The 27570-nt window shown below is 42.0% G+C and overlaps 1 protein-coding gene across 3 annotated transcripts in view; it reads left to right on the top strand.

Annotated features, from left to right (window-relative positions):
• Positions 1 to 27570, top strand: part of FYN (FYN proto-oncogene, Src family tyrosine kinase) — a 142650-nt gene that overhangs the window by 82620 nt on the left and 32460 nt on the right. For 2 of the 3 annotated variants that reach the window (XM_061366828.1, XM_061366826.1), the window contains exons 3-7: positions 3403 to 3537; positions 18428 to 18685; positions 19285 to 19381; positions 23439 to 23537; positions 24630 to 24733. In XM_061366828.1, the coding sequence (XP_061222812.1) occupies positions 18439 to 18685; positions 19285 to 19381; positions 23439 to 23537; positions 24630 to 24733 (547 nt within the window). In that variant the 5' untranslated portion in view covers positions 3403 to 3537; positions 18428 to 18438. The remainder of the gene's footprint in view (positions 1 to 3402; positions 3538 to 18427; positions 18686 to 19284; positions 19382 to 23438; positions 23538 to 24629; positions 24734 to 27570) is intronic. The other variant, XM_061366827.1, reaches the window with a different exon arrangement.

The raw sequence follows: 27570 nt of genomic DNA, 5'->3' as shown, positions 1-27570 counted from the left end.
GGCTCCCTTGATCTGGTTTCCTACCATAATTCATCTTCCCATGGAAAAAATACCCCCAGCATCTGTTCTTGCTATCCCTGTGCAGAAAAATCAGTGTTGCCTTCAGTTCTCCCCCATCAGACTATACAGCTTCAAAGCTTCTAGAGATCGGGCATTGAAGTGAGTGGCAAGGCAGGAAGGTTTATCCTGACAATCATATTGAAATCAGGTCCATGAAGTCCCCTGAATTTTAGAGGAAAGGGAGAAAGGAAAAAAGACGAGTTTGCTTTAAGGTGAGTGATCTATGTTAGGAACAGTGTTGAATGTACTATGGCCATAAAGGACTGAATTACACTATTCATTAGACATAGAACAGACATTTTGTGCATGTTGTGTGCAAAGAGCCAGTGATATATAGAAGTCATGTAAATTTAAGCTATAAATTAAATGCTCTGTATACATCCAAATGATACTTTAAAAGTGATTGTCTTGGTTCTCCCATTCTTGGACAGCACATGCTAGTTTTGCTGCTGAGAGGTGGGCATGTGTTTGGCTAGGGTTTTTGTTGTGCTTTGTTTTCTCTTACTGCTTTCTTCAGTGAGGAGATTGGGTAAAACTCTTTTCTGGTCTCTCCTGAGATCAGCACATTCGATCTGCCTGCGTCCAAAAGAATTATGTCAAAGCAATTGCTTGTATTTGTTTCTTAGTGTGTTCTCCAGCAGCACTGTCGCTTGAGGGTCAAAGTGGAATACATTAAGCTGGAATTGGGGCAGAAACTGCAGCCACCCTCAGGTCAATGATGCCTCTTGAGATTTGCGAAAGTGACACTTCTGGGGTTCATTGCATTAACTTCCATAGCATTTCTGCATCTGCTCTGGGTGACTGACAAAGGTAGATGGGATGGTTAGTCTCACATTCTCCCATTTAATTCTTGCTCTGTGCATCTGAAGTAAAAGGACAATCCTTGCATCTGCCTTATTTCTTAATATTTTGAAAAGATTTTTTAAATCCATGTATTAAATCTGTTTGCTTTTATGTAGTTTCCATCATTTTCATTTAGGAAGATTACCACAGTTACTTCATCTATAAAAACACATTTGTCGAGTCTACGCTATGTGATCCTTGTAATGATACATCTTTTGACATAAGCAAGCCTTTACAAGGCTTAAACACACAGTTGCACATATGCTTAACAGAACATCCTAATGATGTAGGATGTAGCTGGGGTTGTGCCAGAGGAAGAGGAGAAAAATGCACCCAGGAGAACAAAAAGTATTAAGATGCAAAATTGCACAATTCAAAGTGTACTTTAGCAGGCTCCAATTCATCTTTCATCAATAGGTCTGAAACCTTGCTCTTGATCAGCTTTCCCAAACTTTTGGTCTCTTAGTGACTAAAGAGCTGCCAATCACAGTTTTGGTTCTTGAGATCTGTTGATAGTAATACCAAGCACAGCAGAGACCACGTGTTGGTGTGTCTATGAATGCATGTGCACACATATATATACACCACATTTGGACAGGCCTTTTCCCTCCTGAAAATTTTAACAAGCTTTCCTACTTTAGTTCAGCCTGCAGAAGTTTTGTACTACAATAGCTTATTTAAGATGAGATGTTTCTGTTAGGTTTGTAACATTGCACTGAGATTTTTCTATGCTACATATGTGTGTGTGGGCATCACTTACTGAAAGTGATTCCCATATGTTTTTTTCCCACTTGTTGAATGGAAGAATATCTGCATGATCATAATTAAATATAATGAAACGATTGTGTGAAATAACGCCTTCTAAATCTCTAGAATGGCGTATGTGAACCAATGCTGAGCTGAAGTAATGGAGATTATTTTATCTGTTTTATTTGCAGAATTTACACTGCAGCATTCAGTCATAAGTGGGCTCATTCTAGAAGCTTAAAATAAGCTGATGCCAGAAACTGGCACAAATCAAATGCTTCCCAACCTTCCCTACTTTTGCACACTGACAGGATTAATACTTCCTGGCCAAAGGCCCAGGTTAAGATAGACAGCACAGACAAAAGCTTGCACTGCGTCCTTAAAAACCACCAAACAAATACTGACAGGCTGTGGGATAAAGCAAATTCAGTAGCCAAGGCCCCCCACTGGTTGCATGGTCCTTAGAAGCCCACCTGCCAGACCCCTTCCTGGGGACACAGAGGCAAAAGCTTTCTTGGCACCACCCAGTTCCCTTGGCAGGGTGAAGGGGAAGAAGACAAATGGATATCCCAAGGGAGCTGGGAGGTACCTGCGGGAGCAGTATTCATGTCCACTTACTTGCGGCACTTACTTGTGACGCTAACTTGTTTTCCTGAAGAAGGTAGCTAGTCCATCAGTCCATGCCAAAAGTGTGAAGTTGGGAGAGGAAGTGTCTGTCAGGTATGGAGCACTGCTTCCCTTAGCCTGATTCTCTGAGGTCACCTTCTGTGGCTGGGGGATCTTGGAATGGGTTCCCAGGCAGATCCCTAGGACAAGATCCCAGTAGCAGGCAGCAGATGAAGTGAATTGCTGAATCAAGGAGTCGCAGGTGCTCTCTCGATGGCAGGGCTGTAATAACCCCCACTGGTTTCCCGAAAGTTGTTTTCTTGCCATCTCAGAGTGAGGAGATTTGCAGTGAGGTTTTGTGTGGAGGTACTTCAGAGGTGGCTGCCTGTAGATCCTGCAGAAGATGGACAGTTGAGTGTCATCCATACTTAGATGGCATCCCAGCCCCAAAAGGTTGGGATTTCCCCTGGAGATATTTGTAGGCCATGAGCAGGAAGGCTGCTGGGATTACTGCCCTGAGAGGGGAGGGTTTCTTAATGGAAACACAAAGCACTGTCTGATGCAGTGACTACTCACCTGACCTCCAGCTTTATGCAGACAGTAGATCTCACCTGCAAGAGCTCCTGCTTTATGCCTAAAACCCCAAGATGCATGGGTGTGCATCGTTTTTAAATCAAACACAGATTTTTTCTCAACTTTGCAGAGATCAACAGTACATCACAGCCTGTGTTGTAAAGGGTTAATTACTGGTTAATTGCCCATAGCAGATTATTGCTGGAAAAGCAAAACAAAATTGCTTGTTCACAGTCTGGATTGGATCAGTTTCCAGTTTCAATGCTTCTTCCACCTTTGTTAGATTAGAGCCCGCTGTTGTAAAATTTATTCCCTGTATGAATACTCTTATACTGTGAACAAAATAACAAAATTCCCTTTAGGCTCTTTGCGTATAACAAGGCCTTCTGCTACCCAGTGTCTTCAGTGTTTTAATCTCTCTCCCCTGAACACTCTTCCATTTTTTCCAACACTTCATTTGAAAAATGAAGCAGACGAACCTGACATGTTATTCATGGAGCACGGGATCTGGAGCCAAATGCAGCATCACTGTAACCTACCTACTCATCTTTCCATTTTCATTTGTTTGTACAGCTGAGGCTCGCATTAGCCCTTTTGGCCACAACCTTGCGTGGGGGATTCATGTCAAGCTGATTGACACCCAGGACCCCAGGTCTCATATTCAGTCTCTGCTTTGGAGGATAGAGTCCTCTCTCTCCCTCTCATCCTGTAAGTACAGCCTGTATTCTATATTCTATAAAGGTGATTCTGCACTTGGCCATTTCAACACCTAATGTGGTTTCTCACACTTTCTACACACCCCAGTTGCTTTGTGTCAGGCTTTTCCTTTTGTTGTTTGTTTTTGCTGTCCCCAGTCTCATATCTGACCATAAAGATTTCACTTTAATCCAGGTCACTGATAAGTCTATTAAATCACAGAATCATAGAATGATAGAATAGTTAGGGTTGGAAAGGACCTTAAGATCACCCAGTTCCAACCCCCCTGCCATGGGCACGGACACCTCACACTAAACCATGCCACCCAAGGCTCTGTCCAACCTGGCCTTGAGCACTGCCAGGGATGGAGCATTCACAGCTTCCTTGGACAGCCCATTCCCGTGCCTCACCACCCTCACAGTAAAGAATTTCCTCCTTATATCCAATCTGAACTTCCCCTGTTTAAGTTTGAACCCGTTACCCGTTGTCCTACCACTACAGTCCCTAAAACAGTAAAGGGATACCTGCAGGAACCCAATAGGAACCCATCTGTTTGCTAATAAATACTTTCCCACTTACAGTTACACTTTGGCTTCCTTCATTTATCAACTTTTTAATACATTTATTGTGATTGTGGACTCAGAATTAACTTCAGTGTAAAGTATGTCTGAGATTTGTGCCTGACCTCATACAGTGCTGTCCACTTACGGAGTCCTGCTTTCCATGCACAGATGGAGACACTCCATACAAGCTTCAAAGCATTCAGTTTCTTCACAAAGATGTTCTACAGAGCAAGTCAAATGACTTAGACTTTTAATACTATCAACGAGGCTGCCTTTGTCAAGCAAGCTTGCAATTTTTGCAAGAAATTACTTCAACATAGTTTAGCAGGATCTCTTTTCCTTAAAGCCAAACATATTGACTTTAGATATAGAGCTTTTTATATAGATATATTACTATGTATATTTATATCATGAACTGAGTCCTGTGTTGGTCCTATGCAAAATACTGGAAACTGCCAACTGGCTTGTAATTGCTTTTACCCTTCTTAAATTGTGGCCCAAAATGCCCCCTCCTCCTGCCCCTGGTCCTTCCCCAGGGGCCCAGAACTGCTTTACATGCAGCAGTAGCAGCCCTAAGGCTAGATATCTAAAACCTTCTTAGACAAGTTTAATTCTAGAAACAAATCCGAAACACCTAGAACCATCCATTGGCTGCTTAACATCCCCTCTCCAGGGGCTGTTGTGGTGGAAAGTTGTTTCATCATCTTTGTAAACAGATCATACTACCTTTTACCTGTGTGCTAAACAGAAATATTTATTTAGTAACTTCTGCTGCTGTCCTATTGTTGTGAATGATGCTACCACTTTTATTATTCAGGGTATATCTTTCATAATCTTCTTAGAAAAATGAAAGATTATATATCTGATTCTATCTGCCTTAATTTTTTCTAGTATCTTCCTGCTTCTTCTATGTAATCTTTATTTTAGCTTTTTTACTTGTTACTATCTTTTCCCCTTTCCCCCTTCATGTGTTGGTTTTGTATATAACATTTTGTATGTGTTTTCACTTCCCTGGTAAACCCAGCTGCTGAGTTTTTTCATTGTGTTATTTTTTTATCTAGCTCAGTCTTCTTTTTGAGGTTCTAACATTGTAGGCATTTAGGAGATATCTCAAACCATTCCCAGATACCAGTAACTTTCTGTATGTTCTGCCTTCAGCCTGATTTGACTCCCATTCGCTATTATTTTGTGACACTGCCTCTCAGAAAGTATGTGCTGTGATTTTAATTTATGCCAATATGAAGAGTGTATGTTCATGTATTGCAGAAAACGTTACTAATCTGGATTTGATTGCAGACAGTGTTAGTTATTTGCACAGAAAGTGTTGGTCCTTTTCAATCTAAGCAACCAGTAACTTTCTGGTTTATGACCATTTCCTTCCTACTGAGACCAGATGTACAGCAGGGATTGTCTGGCTTCTCTGCTAAATCATGTATGGCTCGCAGGCATTTCAGGTGTATCTACGTCATACAAGCAACAGTAAGTTTTGCTTCTGCCAGCACTGCAGCTCCTACCTGTTGCTATCTCTGGCTGAGTTGAACATGTCAACAGGTCCTGCTGCCCTTGGCCTGGTGGGGTGACCACTGTGGGGCTCAGCTGTGTGCAGTGGGTTTAGCTGCATCCCACAAGCTCTTCACATCGTGGTCGTTGTCGTGTGAAGTGCTCCTGAATTCTGCATTCCCTTTTCTGCTGCAAGGCCTACATTCTATATGACTCATGTAGTTAATTGGCAAGAGCTTTAGTTCACAGGGTTAGGAAAGACGGTCTTTCCTTTAAATTGGGAGCTAAGAGCTTGTCATTTGTAGCCTTTTGGAAAGTACAGAAGGTCTCCAGCATAAATAACACAGGGTTTTTTACACTTGTTGTATATAGGTATTGAAGAACCCCATCATCCAGTGGGCTGCAGCAATTCCAGTGGTCTGTAACAGATACCAACTAATACCCCACCATAGGTGTATTCATAAAAATGCAAGATTACTTGCTTCCAACTTGTCAGTCACTCAGACAAATGTCATTTGTGACATACAGGGCCTGGCAACTCCCCTCTTCCATTTGGACTTCTTAAATCAGCTGCAACTTTTTTTTAAATATTCTAGTGATCTAAATATCGCTATTATTTTTCAAGAGTATTATTTTGCATTGCTACTCTTCAGGCAGAGGGTTTATCCGTATTTTAGATGCTCATAATTAGCATATAGGCAACTGAAAAGAGTCATCTTCTTACAGCCTCTGCTTTGGTGAATGTTGTACTTGATATCATGGTTTTGTGCTGAATGTGCTTTTGGTTGTTTATTTAACCTGACTCACCCAGCCAGCCTGGCTTACAGAGTGTGCATTCGTTCCCTATCAAGTCACTTTTCCTTTACAACACAAATCTGATGCCTGTCCTCTGTGCTGTTCACTAGTTGTTAACTTCATCAGACTTCAGTTCTTTGTCCTTTTGTGCTAGAAAATGGAGAGGAAGTGCAGATGGAATCTTCAGATCTCCTGAATTGTTGACAGTTGTGTAGCCTACAAGGTGTATCAGAAAACAGTCACCTCCAGTGAAACCGTGCCTGTCTCCTCCAGATTACCTTCCAGTCCTGTTCTTGCCTTTGTGTCTTAAATACAAAGAAACAGAAACCTCTTTTGATTGCCTCTGCTTCACACACTGCTCTTCTTATTCTGCTGAGGATGGTTGGAGCCATCCTGAGGGGCACTTTGGGTCAGTGCTTTACAACTGCTCTTGCTCAGACAACCAAACTGGGAAGGGCATGCAAGCAGTGTGAGGGGGAGCTCAAACACCATCAAAATGTTGCCACAGCATCCAGCAGATGTGTATTTGCTTGGTCATACATGTACTATGGCTTGTGGACCACCTGATGATTTATGAGCCCCAGTGCTCTCTGGATCACCAGTCAAGGATCACCACTGTAGATTATTCTTTGTGCTAGGTTGAGCAAATACTCACTTGGGCAAACTTCCACACTTTGTGCTGTGTGACTAACAGGATCGTCAGGTGGGGCTTTAGAGCTTTGCAAATGTACCTGCATTCACAGGTCAGTTTTAAAGCACAGTTTATTCACCTAAGAGAGAGCAAGAGAAACAAAAAGATAAATAAGAAGAGAAATAAAGAAATCACATTTCCTCTGGCTTGAGGAGAGGGGCTATTAAAAAATGTTTGCAGCCGCTGGTTTGGTCATTCAGTGAAAAGTAGAAAGCCAGACTAAATCCAGTCTCCTGACCAGACGCAATGCCACGCTTGACAGATACTTGCCTAGCTTTCACATTGTCTTAGGCAATGAATTCCAGGTTGTTTTGCTGTCCTTGCCAATAGAAAGGATTTTCTTCCCTAACACCTTGCCTAAATATCTACAGTTTCCTTTTAGTCCATTATTTCAATGTGACTTCCTGCTTAGGCCCTGAAGGATTAAAGTAGAACTTCCTATAGCTGCACTGACGAGATTGTTCCAGCTTTAAGCTGAAGGCCCAGGTTGTGGACCTGAAACTTGGAGTCACTACACACGGCCATCTCCTGCAGATCATTCCCTGAGCAGTATGTGTAATGACCTCAGTTTGTAATGAAATCAGATTATCTCTTCTACTTGCCCCCAAACACGGCATAAAGCTTAAAATCTGCCGTATGCTTAGTGATACTTGGGTTTTTTGATCAATGTGGAAGGGCCCTGTAGGTGGTTGCTGGCTTCTTCAGGAAAATGCTCACTAACCCAGAAAGTATTTTTCATGGCTGGTACCTGATCCCTTTTTAAGCCCTATCTTCTCTGGCTAACAGAAGGGATCTTCCCTCATATTTTTCCCTACAATCTCCCCTTTTTTAAACTCCAAGTCCTGAGTCTTGAAGTACCATTTGTGTTCTTCGATGGTTTTTGTTGGCTCATTTTCCTTCAGAATGTGATGTTCCAGTTCAAGCAGTGCAGCCACCTAGGAGTCAGGGCAGGCTGTGGGATTAATCACAAAAACCAAAAACTCATCAGTCCTACAGCCATGTACACTCATGCAAAGACAAAGAGGATAATGCATTGAGAAGAGAAGGCATCTGACAGTGTTGTGTTCCTCTGTTGCTGCTGCTGGTATCTTGAATGCTGATATATTTTCAGGAGACAGAGGGAGACAGGAAGAAAGAGAGACAGAGAGGAGCAGTCCTGCTGATTGCCCCATCCCAGTTTGTGTAAGTCATTTATTTCTAGGAGCATTTCCCAGCTTTTTGGCACTAGGGACTGTATGTGTTTAAAAGAAAAGAGAGACTGAACATAGACTTCCTAGAATACAGCCCTGGTGTCATAGATGCAGCCTGTGGCAGCGCAGAATTGTATGACATAGGGACCTGCAGTTTGTTAGGGTAGTTGGCAAAACAGAGTTGAGAATCACTGGTCTTTGTGGCCTCCTGGTTAGACTGTATGCTTCAACACTGTCACACTTCTGTAAGAGGGAATGCAAGTTAGGACCTGTCTCCTTCCATGTCCATTGTCCAGGTTGTTTTTCACTACCATATCAGCCTCCCACTCTTGTTTTCCAGATTTCAAAATCTCCGCTAAAAATGGACTAGATGGTAATGTGTCATCCTGAAAAATTCATCTCCAGGCAGTATTCCAATTCTTGCCTGCCCGGTTAACATGGTTCAACTGTGTGCCTCTAAAGTTATTTTCTGGACCAAGAACATCACTCACATATTACTCACTCTGGTGGGCTGACCTTGGCCAGCAGCTAAGGCCCCACCCAGTCACTGGCTCAAGGCCCCCTGGCAGGATGGAGAAGAGAACTGGAAGGGCAGAGAACTCATGGGTTGAGATAAAAGCAGTTTAATAAGTGAAGGAACTAAAAAGAAAACAAGTGATGCAAAGGCACTCACCACCTCCCACCATCAGACCCATTCTCAGTCAGTCTTTGAGCAATGGCTATTTTCAAAGGATTTAGCTTTTACTGCTGAGCACAACATCATACATTATGGAATATCCCTTTGGTCGGTTAGGGTCCACTGACCCAGCTGTGTCCCCTCCCAACCTCTTGCCAGTCCCAAACCCACTCACTGCAGGGACAGAGTGAGAAACAAAGAAGGTCTTGATGCTGTGCAAGCACTCCTCAGCAATAGCTAAAACATGGGTGTGTTACCAACACTACTTTGGTCACGAGTGCAGCAGTGTTAAAGCTGCTGAAGAAACTTAACCCCATCCAGACCCATCACGTTTACCTAAGTTGTCATACAGAAGCAGGCTGCCATACACTGAAACCACAGTGGCAACAGCTGGGTTTAAGAAAACAGGTCTCATTAGTGGCACCGTTTTGTGTGTGTGTAAGTGTAGGCACAGTTTTCGTGTCTTCTGGTTAACTGATACAGTCAGTACCTTCAGCACTCTGGTTGCCTGCTAGCCTTTGTCACCATGTGGTTGCCAGCTTGTCTTGGGTCTGTACCTGTAAGCAAATACCTTTGCACTGCAGCTGAGACTGCAGTGATGGTGAGAAGACTGGGGATTTCTTCATGAGCTGGCCACAGCCACATTTTCACTTATTTAGGAAGGAGAGTATTTTTTCCCAAATGTAACTGAACAATTAAGGAATTTAAAAAAACACTTCTAAAATATTAGTGGTAGCAAGCTAGGTGAAGTGAGAACCCCTTTGAGAGGGAATGGCTTCTGGAATGTCTCAAAGTAAATAATCTGATTTGAGACTCAGCTTGCTCCCATTTCCTTGCTGCAACATCCTCTGAGTTCTTCAGTCACAAACCACAAATCAGACAAATCGGACAAGGCAGAGAAGAGCTTAGTTTCATTTGTGCATGAGCAAAGAGGGGTGGGAAGAGAGCAATGGAGTTTTATGAGAGAAAATATCTCTATACCTCTTACATATTCCACAGAGCCAAACAGGCAAAACTTCAATACCGCTCCCTTTGCCCTCTTTCTTCCCTGCCCATACTGATTCACATTTTGCATTCTGTTCCATGCCGCTCCTATACTGACGATCAGATGAACATGCATTAATTCTGGATAGATTCTAAAAATAAGGATTGAAAGAAAAAAAATCAGAGCAGTGTGAATCGACCTGCAATCATCTTTCTGTTTTCTTAATGGAGAAAAAGAAAGAGGAAATCAGAGGAGACACTGTTTCACATCTTCTCTTTCCAAGATAAAATTATTCTGGCATTTGCAGCAGTTGTTCTCTTGATAGAGGATTTTTAATCTATATACTTAAAAGGCACTTTAAAATTTAGGCACATTAGCTCAAAATGCTTATGCAGACCATCCACCCACTCCACTCTGTACATGAATAGAGCTACCACAAGCAGCCTGATGAAGGAAGAATGTAGCTTGAAATCATGCTATTGAATTTACATGTTGTTTTCGTGTGTTACTCGGAACCAAGGATAGACCCATCCTTTTGGGGGAGTTTAATGGTAGAGTAAGCAGTGTGTTTACTCTGTGTAGCTGCTGCCTTTAGCTGTTAATTTCAAAGCTTCCTTTAACTCATTTTAGGCACAAAAGAAAAAAAAAAAAGAAATAAAGAAATTCTAAGTGCAGTTTCGAGTCTGACTTTCTTTTTGGTTCATGAATGTAAAACCTGCAGGCTTTCCTTCTTTCCTCTAAATTACAAGGGAAGTTTAGATGTTGGTGGGAAAAGAAAACCTCTCAGAACTGATCTCCCTGTGCTGCATTTTTCTAGGGCATCTTTTTTTTTAAGTAATAAAAGCCCTCAGACAGTACAAGTCATAACTCGGCTGCTGTTACTTTAAGAGAACAGAGGGTGAGACTCTGTTTTAATCACTTCTCGTGTTTTGTTCTGGTTTGGTTTTGCTGAAAGGGGTCTATCACAGAGAGTGAAAAACAGTTCACTGCTTTATTGAAAAAGATGAGGCCATGACATTCACAGACTTGGCTGGCAAAGAATCTGTAGAAAACTGTGAAGGTGGCGACATGTGCTTTGTGGGCAGTTTGGAGGGTTTGTCTCCTCCTCTTGCATCGGGTTGCACTGGGGAGCTTTTGATTATGGCTGCTCGAACAGCCACATTGTGCTAATGCATCTTCTTGTGGTCTTGCCAGGTGACCAGCCAGCTACCAACCAGTCCCACCACCACAACTGTACCTCAGATAAGCACCACACATGGACACGGTTATTGTCCCTCCTGCCCAGATGGAACACTGGTTTACTTTTTCCTCACTCGCTTGTAATAAATAGGTTGTATAGATATATAGATAATAAATGTATTGTCTAGATTTTGATAAAACTCTTGCCAGAGAGGGACCATATCCCACCAGCAGGATGATAGATCTACTTGTCAAGATGTTCAGTGCTTTCTTCCTGGCACTCAGTGGCCACCCGCCCTGCCCCACAAACAGCTGTGCTCACAACCTGTGACAGAAGCTAAGGATCTGGTTGCAGTTCAGTGAAAATCTTCAGCATGCACCTTCCCTGCACTGGTCCTGGCCGCCAAGGCTGGCTGAAGCTAAATGGGCAAGAAGCAGCTCAAATCTTCATCTTTGATAACTGGCTTTTAGTTCAGGTTCCAGAGGGGCCAAGGAGGGAAGGCAACCATAATGCTATACTTTGCAGACATGTGTTACAACTTAAACATCGTCTGTAGTGTCAGGAAGCTGTCGTTTCCAGGTTTGCATTCTCAGTCACTCAGTAAGTGGGGAGGAACAGCAGGGCAGAATATGGCACTTCAAAGCGCCTTGCAGGGTCTGTTCTTCTCATGGCAACTGCTTCTTTTCTCAAATCCCTTTTACCACCATTGTAGAAGACTTCCAAAGTAACTTTATGCAGACAAAAAACAATAGTAAGAAAGAACATTTATTGCTGTAAAAGGCATTTGCTTTGAGCCAGAGCTGTACTGCAGCAGGAGCTCTTCTAAGACTGTTCTTCCTACTTCTCCAGCCGTGGATGTCCATTGACACTAGGCAGTGGCCTGACTTCTGACTGCCGTAGACAAACAGGCAATTAAACTGCTGAGATTTTTTCTGCTCAGCCCACTAAAGCAGAGTCCGGGAGTGAAGTGTTAAGGGACCCTCTTTAAAAAACCAAACAAATGCAGCTCAGACATTTCTCAGTTCTGTTTTCCTCATGAAAATGCTGTTTCAGTGTAGTCATTGATCCCGATGCATACTTGACTTGAAGTTTTGCCTGGTGTTTCTGGCTTTTTGTTCAGGAATACCACATTGTGTATGTGAGATTTCCTGCGTATCTTTAATAGTCAGAGGACATCAAGTGGTAGCACTGTATCTTCTCTGATCTATATTTTTTAATGCAGTATGATAGTTGTGGTGCACACGTAGATTTGCAGGCATTCTACACAAATCTGCAGTCTTCAGCCTCTTTCAACACTGAAGCAGATCTATCACACTGCAGTAAAATTCTGTTCTTTCAAGACTGGGCCACTAGCATAAAAGTTATATGTATCTATATAGTAACCCACAGCCCACAAACCTGAGAAATAATGAATAACACCCTAGAGTTAAAATTATTTCTAAGTATTTGTTGCATCTTTCTGACCTGCTTTATGATTCCTAAAAACTGTGGGATCACTGGTCAAGCTGGAATGAAGGCAGTCCTCTAAAAGGTCCCAGAGTTAATAGATAATAATAGTGCAACAATTGTTGCTATTTTATTCCATCTGTTTCATTTGAGTTGGCTTGAAACTGACACAGAATTAATTCTGGAAATCCGAAATGCTCCCATCAGCATATTTATAAGTCAAAGAGAGGTCAGCAAGCAGACAGCATGAGAATTACTGACCTATATAGGACTAATTTTAAATGCCCAGCTTCGAATGCCTTCCTAATGATATGTAACAGTCAATGTGGGTGAGCAAGACTTTCCTGAAAATTGGGGGGTTTAATGTGTCTCAGGCTTGTGTTTCAAAATACGTACTCCACCAGTTTCCCTAGAGAGCTACTAATGGTGTCATGGAAAGTAAGACATTCCAACTTCAGGGAATTGATTATTTCCCCTATCCAGCCTGCAGGAGGCATGCCACAAAAAAATAAAGCCTCTTTTTAAAATTCTTGCAGTTCTTCCTCTTGGAAAGCCTTTTCTGTCCTTCTTGCATCTTCACAGTAACTCAGAATGTGGCACTTTGAATATTAAATCCTACTGTAGCTCATGAAATTCGGCTTATTTGATGTCACAGACTGGTATTTCTGTGGTGCTTTCAGCAAAACATAAAACACGAAGAAGATATCCCTTAGATAATATATTTTTCACAGCCATGCTGGATGCAACCCTTGTTTTGATTTACAAGCAAGTTCACCACAGAGACTGGATAAAAGCCAAGGATTTTGTTGTTCTGACTCCCTTTTAACATAACCGTGTCTTAACTCAGTTTTCCTGCTGGTGCTTTCCAGACAAGATTTGTGAGATTTGGTCAGAAGAAGGCAGTTGACAGTCACCAGTCATCCAGCCTTTCCTTTTTATGTCTTTCACTGAGAGAATTTCTCCAAAAATTATGCCATCAAGTTTAATTCCAGAGAAAACCAACAGAAAGAAGAATGCACCCTACTGGGTCTGACCCGCTCCACGTCTCTTCAGTAGGTTGGAGCCCTCTCCCGTGGTTGCCTCCTTTCCCATGTAAGGGATTGGAGGATAGAGGCCATGGCATGGATAGGAGGGTGCAGAACAGACAGGTGCTTCCCTGCATCTCCCTGTAACCCTCTCTCAGACATCTTAAGAACCCACTTTCTCCTACAATACTAAAAAAACAGGTTCTGAAAAGGTACCATAATTCAGAGTTTCAGCAGCAAGTTGTGAACTCTTACGGAAAAAACTGATGCTCTGGAGTGAATTTACACCAGTCTTCCTCCCATCCATCTTTTCCTGATGGCTTACAACTACAGAAGCTAGACAAAGCAAAGGCTTGTCAGTACTTTTTGCTTTTCAAATACCACGTGTTGGAGCTTTCACTTTTAAAATACAAATATGAAAAACTGACTTTTCCTGGTACTACTGGGCTTTTCTAGGCTTTGATTAGGTTACAGAGAGCTGCTTTTGTTTCTGTTAATGGAGTGGATGTCTGGCTTTGGCAAGTGTTTCAGGCTTGGCTTCCATTTTGCATCAAGAACCAACAGAAAAGCTGAAGGAGGGCAATTTACAATTATAATAATAGTGTTAATAACATCTGCTTAGCCTTCATGTTTCCTAACTGAAAGTAATTGAGGTGTTATAACTATATAAATAAGAATGATACAATTAATTTTATATCTTTTTTGAATAAAGTTTCTACCATGAGGGAGGAAACTACTATCCTGGTTAAGCAGATGTTGGATTGCTTGCAATGTAAATTTTGGAGTCCAAGAAATACAAAAACAAGAAAGAAACAAGTAACTTAATGGTTGTTTTCATTTGTCTCTAAGGGAGTCTCAAAAACCATGTAAATGCTTTGTGTTTTCATGAAAACACGTTTTATATTGCCCATAAAAATACAACTTTAAAATAAACTTTCTTGCATTAGAAATGTTCGCTTTCATTAGGCTTGTTACATACCTTTTAACAATACCAGTGTCAAATTATGACAATGCTGCATGACCCATAGCTCACACATCTGAGAAAATCTGCCTTTCCTAATGGAAATGGAATTAAAATCATATTCCTTTACTGTAAGTTGCGCAGCATGTTGGATGAACAGCATTGTGTGCTCATCTCTGGAGAGTTTAGTGTAAAACAGCTCCAGATTTTGCTTGGTGATCTCAGAGCTGGCTGAATAACTTCAGCCTTCCACAGCTCCAACTGCTGACATGCAGGGAGATGGGACTTTTGGATATTAAAAGCCTGCTCTGTGATACTGAAGGAGATTAGGCTTTGGAATCTATTCACTGACACAAAGGCCAGTGCTGAATGGAGGTTATGTTTATTTGTCTATGAAACCCCTGAGATAGCTGAAATCACTTGTAGCATGTACATGCATACATGTATTCTCTCACATTCAGCCAGCTCCCTGTGATGCTTTGAGCCAGGAACAGACAACTTTCAGGGACTTGGCTTGAAAAGATGCATGCATGTGACACCCTCTGCCACATTTTACACGAGGCTACAATCAAGCAGTCTTTATACTCAGATTGTCTAGACACTGAGACAAAGGGGGAGAGGACAAGTGAAAGAAAAAGCCCTTTTTGTCAGTCATTCATTTTGCATGAAATTTGCCTTCCCTGTGTGCTGCTATTGCCAGCAAAAAGATAAAGGGAGCGAAAACCAAACAAAAATCAAGAAACTGGTAATTTATTGGTTTTCTATTCATATCAAAACCCCAAACCATTATTTTTCTGCAGCTACCAGTACATCTGTATTCCATCACCTCATTTATTCTTTCTTTTTTTTCAGAATTAATACTTTGAACAATTTTATTTTTGCAGCTGATTTGTTGTTTTAACTTTTTCCTCATCAATGTGCAAATGAAGTGTGTAGAGCTGTCTTGTCAGCACTTGTAAATGGGTATGTGAAATATTCCCAGATTTCAGTGGAGATTTTTTTCCCCTGCTCAGCTGAACATTTGTGAATGAGCAACAAGAAAACCTCTTTCCTCCCACTGCTTTCCCAGATTTCATGTTTCCCATCTTTTTTTTCTTTCATCCTTTCATTTTCTTTTCTACTTTTTCCCATGAAAACATGGGAAAATACAGGGAAAAATAAGAGGAGAAGGATAAGTGGGAGGGAAAAAGGAGGAGGCAATAGAATTTCACAGGGAGGTAAGCTTGAAAGCCAACATAGATGCTGCTGAGATTCTTTAAATAGTAAAGCCTGCATATCACTTAACATTTGCATCTTTTAAGCAGTCTGCTTTAATGGCTTACTCTTCCCTGTCTGGATAGTATAGTCAGAGCCTCTCTCTACCCTTTCGAACTGTGATTTCCCTTGTGGCATCTCCCATGCCCATTTGCTCACTGCCCGTGTTTTGCTCTCCACACAGCAGAGGCACGTTATCACAGAGGTGTGGCAGGGTCCAAGCAGTGAATCCCATACTCATGCTTCACACCTGAAGTATCCCTGTCCTCTGCCTGTGCTAACAGCAGTGAGATGAGCCGTCGCACCCTGGGGCCCTCACCCTCCCTGTGGTCTTGCTTCACTCCCTGGCATTGCTTGTGGGGGTCTTTGGTTCTGAGAGGAGCCAGGAAAACCTGACCTCTGAGTGACATCCCCAAACAGAGGGTCTTCAGAGGCAGACCATCCTGCTGTTGGAATGGGTAAAAGCAGCAGAGATATCTCTGCAAGCAATTTTTCACAGCTGGCATGAAGCTGGCCAGGGCACTTTTGCACCCCTTGCTGTCCCTGTGGGCTCACCTGGACTCACTGCTGGTCCCAGGAATGGACAACCCGAAGCTCCAGCACGGTGCCTCACATCTCCACACCGATCCAGCTACCAGGGCAAGCAGAGACCAGCTGCAAACCCCTTTTCCTCTACCTGCTGTCACTTTATTTTATTGAGGGATCCCAGATCATGCAGCCCATTGCAGCAAGTGCAGAGGCAGGAGTCCAAGCTTGTTTCAGTTCATGTGAAGAGACTTGAACATTTTGCTGAGTCCGTGTGGTGTCTTGAAGGAAATAAATACAAAAAGAGCGCTTTTGAGTTAAGCTAAGAGCAAGAGGCAGTAGGTCGGTGCTAACTGCAGGCAATACAGCTCAAGGAAATACATGAAAATGGCACTTGTTTTTCTGACTGGGCTTGTAGAATAACTGGAGGTATCTTCAGACTGTAGAAAATACCCTTCAGCAGAAGGGGTTTTTTGACTGGGCAGGTTACATTTAGGAAGCAGGTATCCAGACTGTGGAGTGCCACAGACAAGCAGGGAGTTGCTGCATAATTTTTCAGGCATTAGCAGTGGAAGAATATGCTTTTTCTGAATCCCATGAGTTTGTCAAAACCAATTTCCTGTGTTGATGCTGGGGTAAGGCATAGAAAATAGCCAGCCTGGCAGCTACAGAAATACAAGGATATTTGAAAAAGGATAGGCTTTTTATTTACCCTAAATGATGGATATTGGCTGAAATGTGAAAAGAAATATGGGGGGAAAGATGTGCTTCATTATAATTTTCTTTTTTTCTATTTTCTGCATTTTCTTCCTGTCTTTTTATATATTCCAGACAAAGTAATTTTTAAAATTTTTTTCTATTGTCGCCTCCCTTTTTTCAGCCCCAGTGTTTAGAGTCTGTTGTTTGTGTGCCAGGTTACATACAAGAGCCACCATACCAGTTCAGATCAAGGGTGCATCCAGACAAGTATCTGATTCCCTAGATTCACCATGCCCAGCTTCAGAAACTGAGGTTTTGTGTCTTGATTCAGCTCGAGTCAATACAAAAGACTTCAGTAACACCAGCGCATGGATTATAAGATGTTAGAGCTCACAGATGAAAAGCAATGCCAGGTTAACAAGGCTAACCTTGTGGGGTTGCTTCTAAGATGCAGCTAATCACCTTCTATCTCCATCCACCTAGAGAGAGGTAGGTATCTAAAATTAAGAGAGATTAACCCAGGCCCTGGTAATGCTCCATGAGGATGCTGTACAAGAGGCTCAAGAACTAGAGCAATCTTTTCCAAGCCACACCTTCTCAATTTCCTCCTGTCCGGGATCCAGACTTTGAGATGCTCCTTGGTTGACATGTTAACTTTTCTGGGACTTTCTCTAGTTTTATCCTTCCATTCGGTACCGTTTCCTTTTGTTTTAGTTGTGCCATCTGACCGCTCCCTCCTACTCTCCTGTGCTGTAATAACTATCAGCTCATTGTGTCTGCTTTTCTGGCTGTCACACAGAGCTCCAGCAATGGAAAAAGGTTGTATTGCCTTGTGTAGTCACTGAAGTCAGCTCTTGTGTAGTTGGCAATGTCAAACATGAACTACGAGCTAAGTGCCTCATTCTGTGTTTTGGGGGGCAGACTTGAGCACCTCCAGCTGCGCTTTTTGGGTTAGCCCTTTGCTTGTCACGCTGTCCTGGTGAAGGGTGAACGAGATGTGTTTCATCCTGTCACTACCTCCATGCAAGCCACTGCCTGGCAGGGGTGGACAGAGAGCTGCCATTACCGTAAGAGCAGGCAGCACCTCCTTCCCCAGACCTCAACAGGAAACCACTGGGAGGAAGGGTTTGTGTGAGCTTTTTCCAAAGTGGTGTTCAAGGCCAGGTCAGACAGAGCCTTGGGTGACCTGGTTTAGTGTGAGGTGTCCCTGCCCATGGCAGGGGGATTGGAACTAGATAATCTTAACATCCTTTCCAACCCTAACTGTTCTATGATTCTATGTTCAAATGACTGTGGGGTGTTTTCAAAGTACTTCTGAGCACTGACCTTAATTAGATCCTTGTCATATGTGGGTTTGTGGAGATCTGGTGAGCAGCAACATGTGAACACGTGTCCTTTCCTTCCCTCCCTAGGATTTTAGATAATGGGCTGTGTGCAATGTAAGGATAAAGAAGCAACAAAACTGACTGACGAGAGAGATGGCAGTTTAACTCAAAGCTCAGGCTACCGCTATGGGACAGATCCCACTCCGCAGCACTATCCTAGCTTTGGTGTGACTTCAATCCCAAACTACAACAACTTCCATGCTACAGGAAGCCAAGGACTGACTGTGTTTGGTGGAGTCAATTCCTCCTCTCATACAGGGACACTTCGTACAAGAGGAGGAACAGGTCAGTTTCAAAGTTGTCTTTCAGTGCTCTTAGTAACTATCAAACACATAATTACAGCAGAGTCACGACTGTCTCAGCATGCTACTTTTGGGAAGAGTTGTTTCATAAAATAGCACAAAGAACTGAAGTAGGGCTGGAGCTGGGTTTTCATCCCTACCCGTGCTAACTTGCCAGTGCTAGTTCAGCTAGGGGGTGAGAAATTATTTATACATGCCCAAGTAGCCAACTGTCTGCCTCATTCCTCTACCGGGGAATGAAAAGTGTGGTCTGAGCCACCTCAAGTAGTTAACAGAAAATGCTTCGCCTGGCTATATCTAACTTCTCTCTTCAAAAACTCCCTTTGTCCACTTGGGATGCTACAGTGTGCATGGGTACCAAACCAAGAGTACTATTGACTGTACAGAGTGAAGGAGGTGGTGTGCCGCTGGCTGCCTAAAAGCAGAAGGATTAGAATAGTTGATCAAAAAGTAGGAGGTTTCAATTTATTTTGCTCCTCAGCAACCAAGTATGTTATATGTTGCTTAGCCACCTTTTCCCTTGGTGCTCCTTCCCCTACAGTTTTTTGTGATGTAGTGTAACTCACCTATCTTCTTCTTTAGGTGTAACTCTCTTTGTGGCGCTTTATGACTATGAAGCAAGAACAGAAGATGACTTGAGTTTTCACAAAGGAGAAAAATTTCAAATACTTAACAGCTCGTAAGTTTAGCCTTGGGAATATGCTTTTTAAAATTCTTATACTGTTGGCAGTTATATTTGTCTGCTTGGTTTATTAGTAAAATCTAACGCTGGGTATTCAAGATAGGTAGGGGGTTTACTCTGCGCTTACCGGTCTTTGCATTTAGTGCACTTTTGCAAAGTGCTTTATTATTGAAAAGCCAAACCTTAAACCACATGCAGCGTTACTTCAAAAATAAGCATTAGATTGTGTGATTCACTGCTTGGAGTTCACAGTGAACTCACATTTAGGACTGAGAGTACTAGCTCTGTACTTTACCAGTAGACAGAATTTCTGCAAGGCGTGTACCAACACTTTTTGCAATCTGTTTGCAAGTATCTCTACACACAAATGAGCTAAAAACTGATTCACAAAAGAGATGTTACCCAGATTTGTGTGCCAAGCTTAAAAGCTTTTTTCTTTTTTTAATTTTTGTACTTTTTAAAAGAACCTTTTAAAGGAAGGTGATGCAGTCAGAACACACTGGGAAGTTCTGTTAAGTGAGAATGCATCATTGTATAGTTGTATTACACACGAAAACTGCACTTCTATCCTGAAAATTATCAATTTAAGATTAATTTTATGAACTGCCCATGTAAAAAAATCCCTTAGCAATTTAAAAATAACATCTGAAACTTGCTGTGCTACTGACCTATATCTGATCATCTTGTAGTTCTTGGCTAAGAACATAAAGTTGAAGGCTCTGTGCCATGTTCAGTATTGCTGTCATGGAGAGGTAAAAATCAGTTAACAACCATGTATGTCACTTTCTAGAGGCTTTGTGACACTGCTCTCATCTTTTCTTTTTGACACTATGTGACAGTGAGGCAAATTCCTCCCTGGTGCAATTCCTGTCAATTTAAATAGAGCAACTGCAGGGTTGGAGTTGGCTCAATGTGCATAAAAGTTAAACAAAAAATAAAAATCAGGTAATTCTGCGGAATATTTCATGAAGCTATGAAGCTGAAGAGCTTGGATGTAGATGAAAGCACAGAAACTTCAGTTATGGCTTGTAGAGGGAGCAGCAGTTTAAAAACCTCTACTTCTAAATTAGCGCTTGGGAAAAAAACCCTTTTTTAACCTATCATCCATTTTTGTTCACACTGCCTGCTGCTTTCCCAGCCTTGCACAAACTGTGCCATAACTTGAAACAAGAAGAATTTCCTTGCATTATGAATTCTTCGCACACACCAGCTGATGAAAGCAGGGGGTGCTCACCAGGGCTTGCGGAGCAGTCGTAGTTGGGGTCAGTGGGACAGAGAGATTCCCCTACGTGTGAGTGGTTGCAGTACATGCATTTTGATGCAGGTTATGAAAACAAACAAACAAACAAACAAAATACACAAGCATCCATGGATTTTCCTGTAGGATTATAGAAGATCAGTTCCCATCATAAACATGGACCTAACCACACTCCTGGAGTAGTGAAAGCCAGGCTGGGAATCTCCAGAAAGCAGCTTTCCTGGGAGAATGATTCCCCTCTTCACTTATATCAGAAATTATACGAAAGAAGCTCATTTTCTTAAGTCTGCCAATGCTGCTTGAATCAGAAACACATACGGGTGCAAAACTAGTTTCTCTGGAATTTTTGGACTGGCTTGGATATGGGTTTTTTTTTACCTGTGAGCAAACAAAATTTGATCTGTGCTATAGATTGGAAAGTCAGGACAGCAACACCTGAATTGGCATACAAAGTTTATCCCTGTGATTTGAGGTCAGAACCAATACCAAGGGCAGTCTGGGGGAAAGAGGTACCTGCAGGGCTGGTTCAGAGCAGAGCCTGCCTTCGAGGCTCAGAAACACCAGCCATCTCCAATATCCCCACTGACACTGCTGTGCACCCTGGCTCACCCCAATGACTAGCCTCCTCCTACCAGCTGGGTGTCTAAAATTAAGAACTGTGAAAAAAGTCTGCATTCCTCCTCCTTTCTGGCACTGCTTTGAGAGATTTAAGCTTCTCTGCCAATGCAGAAGGGGTTGTTCCTGATGTGATCAACTATGGGACTGCTTTTTTCCTCCCTAGATGCAGTAAAATACCTCCATCTAGTGGACTCTCCATACAGTAAGGAGAAGAAACATAATGGTACAATTTAGCAGCCACAGTATGGTATAATCTCTCAGAAATATTCTACAGCAACATATAGGGGAAGGGTTAACACTTCAGCTGGTAAAATTAGGGTTACAAACAGAAAGGGCCGCTTGCCTGACACACTAAGGCACACAGGTGTGTTAAAATAGAGTCAGCTGCCAGCCTCCAGAAAAGCTACTTGGTTTTCAGTGTTTTGAACTGTAGAATTGGAAACGTCTCCTTTTTGACTAATCACAGACATTTTCTAGTTGTTTTCCATAGAGTTCATACACCTTCAGACTGTTAAAGAAAGTGAAGTGGAAAATTTAAAGGAAGAGCTCACCTTTACACAACCTTTCCTGTCAGTAATAGCTTAGACGATGTGTTTTCTGTAACTGCTAGTTTACAGAAGAGGCTGAATTCCCTGTCCGCATTTGATAATATTGTTTAAATAGTGAACAAAACTCTGTTCTACAAAGGGGGAACTGAGGAAGAGTTTCTAAGCAGCCCAGAAATAGAAAATAAAATGCTTACTAGTATCAGTAGGAGTTAAGCATCAGTGAATCTAGTGCTGAGAATTAAATACAAATTACTATATTCCAAATCATTGCATCCTGTAAAAAGCTCAGAAATAAACTTCTCCTAAAGCTGCACATTCTACAGCAACACACATTGTCTAAAGGGCAATACCATGTTCCACTGTGTGCACCAGTGTACGACAAAAATTGATGCTAAGCCTGTAAAACACTGCTGTAAGATGGTCCTGCATGAACCTCTTCATATTTAAATGTTGTACAAGAATGTTTTTTATAAGTATTTGGAAATGCAGCTCAGTCCTTTGCTACTTCAGATACCTCCTCTTGGTGGCCAGAAGAGGGAATCTAGACAATGAAATGTGATCCTTAAGGGCCATCTAAAACTCCATGTTGATTGATGGCATTTTGATGCCTTTGGGTTGCAGGTTCATTATCCCCATAGTTTAAAATTAGCAGTGAATGTGACAGTGTGTCATGGTTTAACCCCAGTCAGCAACTAAGCCCCACACAGCTGCTCACTGGCTCCCTACCCCAGTAGGATGGGTTGGAGAATCAGAAGAATAAAAATAAAAAAGCTTTTGGGTTGAGATAAGGACACCTTAATAGGTAAAGCAAAAGCTGCACACAAGCAAAGTGAAACAAGGAATTAGTTCACCACTTCCCATGGTCAGGCAGGTGTTCAGGAAAGCTGGACTCTATCATGCATAACGGTTACTTGGGAAGACAAGTGCATTGAATATTGTCCCTTTTCTTCTTCTTCCCCCGGCCTTATATGCTGAGCATGACACCATATGGTATGGAATACCCCTTTGGTCAGCTGGGGTCAGCTGTCCCACTCATGTCCCCTCTCAACTCCTTGTGTACCCCCAGCCTACTCACTGGTGAGGTGGTGTGAACAGCAGAAAAGGCCTTGGCTCTGTGTCAGCCCTGCTCAGCAGTAACTAAAACATCCCTGTGTTACCAGCACTGTTTCCAGAATAAATCCAAAACACAGCCTCATATGAGCTACTATGAAGAAAATTAACTCTATCCCAGCGAAACTCAGCACACGGTGTTCAGTCTGGTAGCTTTTCTATAAGCTCTCTCAAGGGTCTGTATTAGAATAATTGCTATGGAAACAGTTTTCAATATTCTAGTTTAAATGCAGCCCTCACCAAACCCAATTTTGTTGTTTGCTATGCCTGCTTATGCCATTATGCTATGTGGGGAAGGCTACATTACTAATCACCACTGAAATAATAATAGGTATTAAGAAATATGTATATTGTTTGGGTTTAGAGGGTAACAGCACTGTCAGAAGCACATCACTGATGAAGTCAGGAGTGGCTGTGGCTTCTTACACTACACAGCTGTGGGTGCTGTTAGCAAAGTCAGATCATTGTCTTTACAGCTGTGTCTCACTCTCACTTCTCCTCTTCACCTCTGTTTCTGCAGGGAAGGAGACTGGTGGGAGGCCCGGTCCCTGACAACAGGCGAAACTGGTTACATTCCCAGCAATTATGTGGCTCCAGTTGATTCCATCCAAGCAGAGGAGTATGTTTTCTTTTTGTTGTAAAGAGCCATTAGTGCTGTATTTAAAGGAAGTTTGAGGAGTTGGTTTTGATTGATTACAGCAATTTTTCAAATGACTTACATTATTTTTATTTCAGTACTTAACTGCGCTGATAAATAATTAGGTAATTAGTAACAAAAGCAGCACAATCTCAGTGCTTTTTCAATGTCAAAACAAAGGAATACAACCTAAAGGAATATAGTTCTGCTTCCTTTCTTTAGGCGTCGGCTAATTTCAAGCTTTAAGCAAAAGGTGCCCTTGCTTTTCCTGAACCAACCTGTAAAAATATTTGGACTCAATTAGTGTTCAAACTGTCTATTAAAGAAGTGACGCTGTTTCACCAAATACCTACCAATAGGCAGGATGCCTGCAATGCCTACAGCATAATGAAGACATACCTATGTGAAAAACGGAGCACTATGTGCATCCGTATTCTTTCCAGTATAAAAGATACAGTGGAGGAGCTTAAGCAGCTGAGCAGGTACTACTGTAGTCTGTACTTCAGGTTGCACTTGTTTGGTTGTGAAACCAACCAACCAAATTGCTGCAGGAAGGAAAAAGGTACCAAAACTCTGAAAACCTCATATAACCACACTAAAGTGGTTGCATCTGGTCCTTCTACTGAGCTTTTATAGCTGTGCTGCAACAAAGAAATTGAATACTAATGCATCAATATGTAAGTCAAATGTAGTTTATAGCAACATCTGTAAAAATACTGCTTTTTTGGCAGCAACCCATTTTTCTGCCCTTTTCCTTGTCTGTCCCTTCCTGCCAAGGTTTGTTCTCTGCCTGTTGAAGTCTGGCCTTTGTCGTGAGACACCAGACAAGCACTCTGAGCCTCTACTGGTTATAGGCTTAATGCACAGTGCTATTGCACAATGTATACAACATCTAATACACAGTTTGTAACGTTAGCTTCCCACCACAAAAAAAAGAGACACAGTATGACAAAATTGGTTGAATATACTTGAGTAAACATAGTTCCTGGAAGTAATCCTCCATGTCTGAGCTCTGTAACACTACCTAGTAATCCTGTGTAGCATCTGTCTTACTATTTCTGATGTTTCCCTAAGGTGGTACTTTGGTAAACTTGGCCGAAAAGATGCCGAGAGGCAGCTGTTGTCATTTGGAAACCCCAGAGGTACCTTCCTGATCCGGGAAAGTGAAACTACCAAAGGTAGGCTGGCCAAAGCTATTCTGACTGCAAATGAGAATATATATAAGAAAAATTGTGCTAAAATTGTGAAATACTGTTTTCAGTGGCATGAAGGTAGAGAGAAGTGCCATCTTGCATATGTGTGTGCTAGGGAATTAGATGTCTGGACACCCCAGGTCTTCAAAGAGTGAGTGTTTAAAGCAGAGGACCCAAGTGCAACCAGTGTCATGCTCAAGTCATGCAAAAGCAAGATGTTCTGCTCTGCTGACACACTCTGCATGAACATTGCACTGTCTCTCAATATGTTTGTTGAGGATATTGCTATTGCAATGGAGTTGGGTGGAGACTGGCCCCCCAGGACCCCAGCTATGTGGCTTCAGGACGAAGGGTGTCTGTTTTGGGGTCCAGGCACAGCCAGGTGGCTTACTGTGAACAGATGCTGGGAATCTCCAGTCTAATTTGATGAAAATTACTTCTTACATCTGAATATGCAGAATATTTGAGTCTTCTTGTCTGGAAGATGTAAGATAAGAGTCTGAGGGGGAGGGAGGTACTGGTTATTATTTTAGGAAGATTAGGGGACTTTTTGGCCTTTCCTATTTGAAATGCTGGATCTCTGCCGGGGGGGGGGGGGGGGGAAGGCAAAAAGTAGTTATTTTTAAATTTATAGATTAACAGTGAAAAGACTTGAAAATATTTCTAATTAATATATTCATAAAGCATTCAACTGTATCCATTCTGTTGAAGTCACGTGTAAGGATGCTATCTCTTCCTTCCCTCTAAAAAATCATTGGAGGAATTCCAGTTTTCTTGGGGGGTGTTATCTTTGCTTTTACTTCTGTTCATGAGACCTGTCAACATCTTCTTCAAAGTATGAAAAGATCTCTCTAATACATATAACTATTGAGGAGAAAACCACAAAGTAAAAACAAACCTGGCCATTTCTCAATTAACCAGCAATCCAAAACTAGCTGTGGGAAGCATAAGTCACTAGAATTAGTGCCTTGTTAAGTTCTGAAGTCTAATGATGGTTTATGTAATTAAAGCACTGACTTGTCAGTGCTTTGATCAGAGCACATGCTGCCAGCTAGAGTTAGCATGCAACGTGGTTGGAGTCATGGCTGGTAAAGGGGTTTAAAGAAGAGAAACACTACTTCCCATTGCTCTCTACCTGACCTATCTTCAATGCTGCATTTTGTCACCTAAAATTGTAAGTTTTACATTTTTGACTCCTGCGGTCACTAGATTCTTCCTTCAGTGCCCTTAACTCTGAAGACTGTTTCTGGTGCAAAATCTGGATAGACATGCTGTTGTTTCAGACAGATAATTTCCCATCTTGTCGCCACACAGCTTACCCGTGCCTTACATAGCAGTGAGGCATTCTCACCAGGAGCAAGACAGGCCCTAACTTGTTTTTTTTCTGCAAATAGCCTCCACCTGTTTGTTTTCACCAACAGTTGTTGTGATGTGTGCAAGGAACAAGATTTCATTCCACTCCGTGCCAACAGTCTTAAAAACTCACTCATATCCATGGATCCTAATACCAAACACAACAGTTTCTCTAAACCACATTATCAGTTTAGTCTGTTTTCACCATTTTTTATACACAGATAGGGGATATGTTTTGCAGGGCTGTTTACTTAACTAAGTCAGGGCTTCCTTTTCTACAACTTGTGAGACACAAAAAGCGCTGGAGAAATGGAATAATCCATCATGGATGGACTTGTTGCAGCAAGCTTAATTTCTCTGCATTTCAACTTAAGGCTTTATGCATCCTCAGGCTAAGTTTGCATCAAAGCCATTGGGAAAAAACCAAGCATGCATGTTTTTTGTCAAAAATGCCTATTTCCCTTCTGATCCTTGTGGTGTTTCAAGATGTTGTTACAAGAAAACAGAGGGAGCTTGTTGTTCGTAAGAAAGAAAAAAGTCAGCTGGGAGGGCTCGGATGGTGCATTCTCCCATAAGTCTCCTCAAAAATGCCTTACCCCAGCTAGTCATTTTGGGCTTGAGGCAGGAATTGTTTTGTGCCATAGAATTGTCCATTATGTTTTAAATAATAACAATAATAAAATTAATCAGGATCATGTTAAAAGTATCATTGTGGATGACTTCAGCATGAATTTAACCTCCCTTGATCATGGTTGCCTTCACTTCTTGCTTCCAAAATAAATCATACAGGCCTGGCTTTTCATTTTTTCAATGCCTGACTACCCAGGTACTTCATCAGCTCTTGTCTGTATAATATTTCACCTGGTTTCAATCTCCACCCTTCAAGGCTGTCTGGCTTTAGTTTTGTTAGGTTTCTTAAAATTCATTAGTATATTATATTGTAATGTCTTCTTTCTAGCTAAGTTTTACTAGGTATAACTCTTATATTTGAATTTATCATCAGATAATAATGAATTGTATAAATAACCAACAGCCTAAAGAAACAAATAATGAAATCCATCTTGGTTCTTGTTCTTTTGTCCATATTTGAACTAAAGCTCCAGTCCTGCAACTTGATCTGAGGTCAGCGGGGGTCCACCGAGGGCCACCCACACGGCTCTGATTGCAGACCTGGAGCCACAGATTGTTTACATTTTCCTAAAGAATCTAAAATAGTGACCAGATAGGCAGGGAGCGTGACTAAAGAAAATACAGCTGCTGCCAGTGCAGGAACTCGCAAAAGCGGAGGTGGAGAACACTGCCTGGAAAGCTTTGCAAGCAGGCTGACAGTGTACGACCCAGAGTGGTGCTAAAACCCATGTGCAGGATCTGTTTGCAAACCCCCCAGAAGCTTTGAATCCCTAGCTGAGGGAGATGTACGTACCCAGTGGGAGATCCTCGTCAGAAAAATATCCCAAGCAAACAGTGTT

This window comes from Neopsephotus bourkii, unplaced genomic scaffold (genome assembly GCF_033783945.1).
Source record: "Neopsephotus bourkii isolate Nb327-2 ecotype Australia unplaced genomic scaffold, CSIRO-AGI_Nbou_v1 NB_1358, whole genome shotgun sequence".
NCBI classification, from domain to species: Eukaryota; Metazoa; Chordata; class Aves; order Psittaciformes; family Psittacidae; genus Neopsephotus; species Neopsephotus bourkii.
This window is presented reverse-complemented; position numbering and strand designations above follow the sequence as displayed.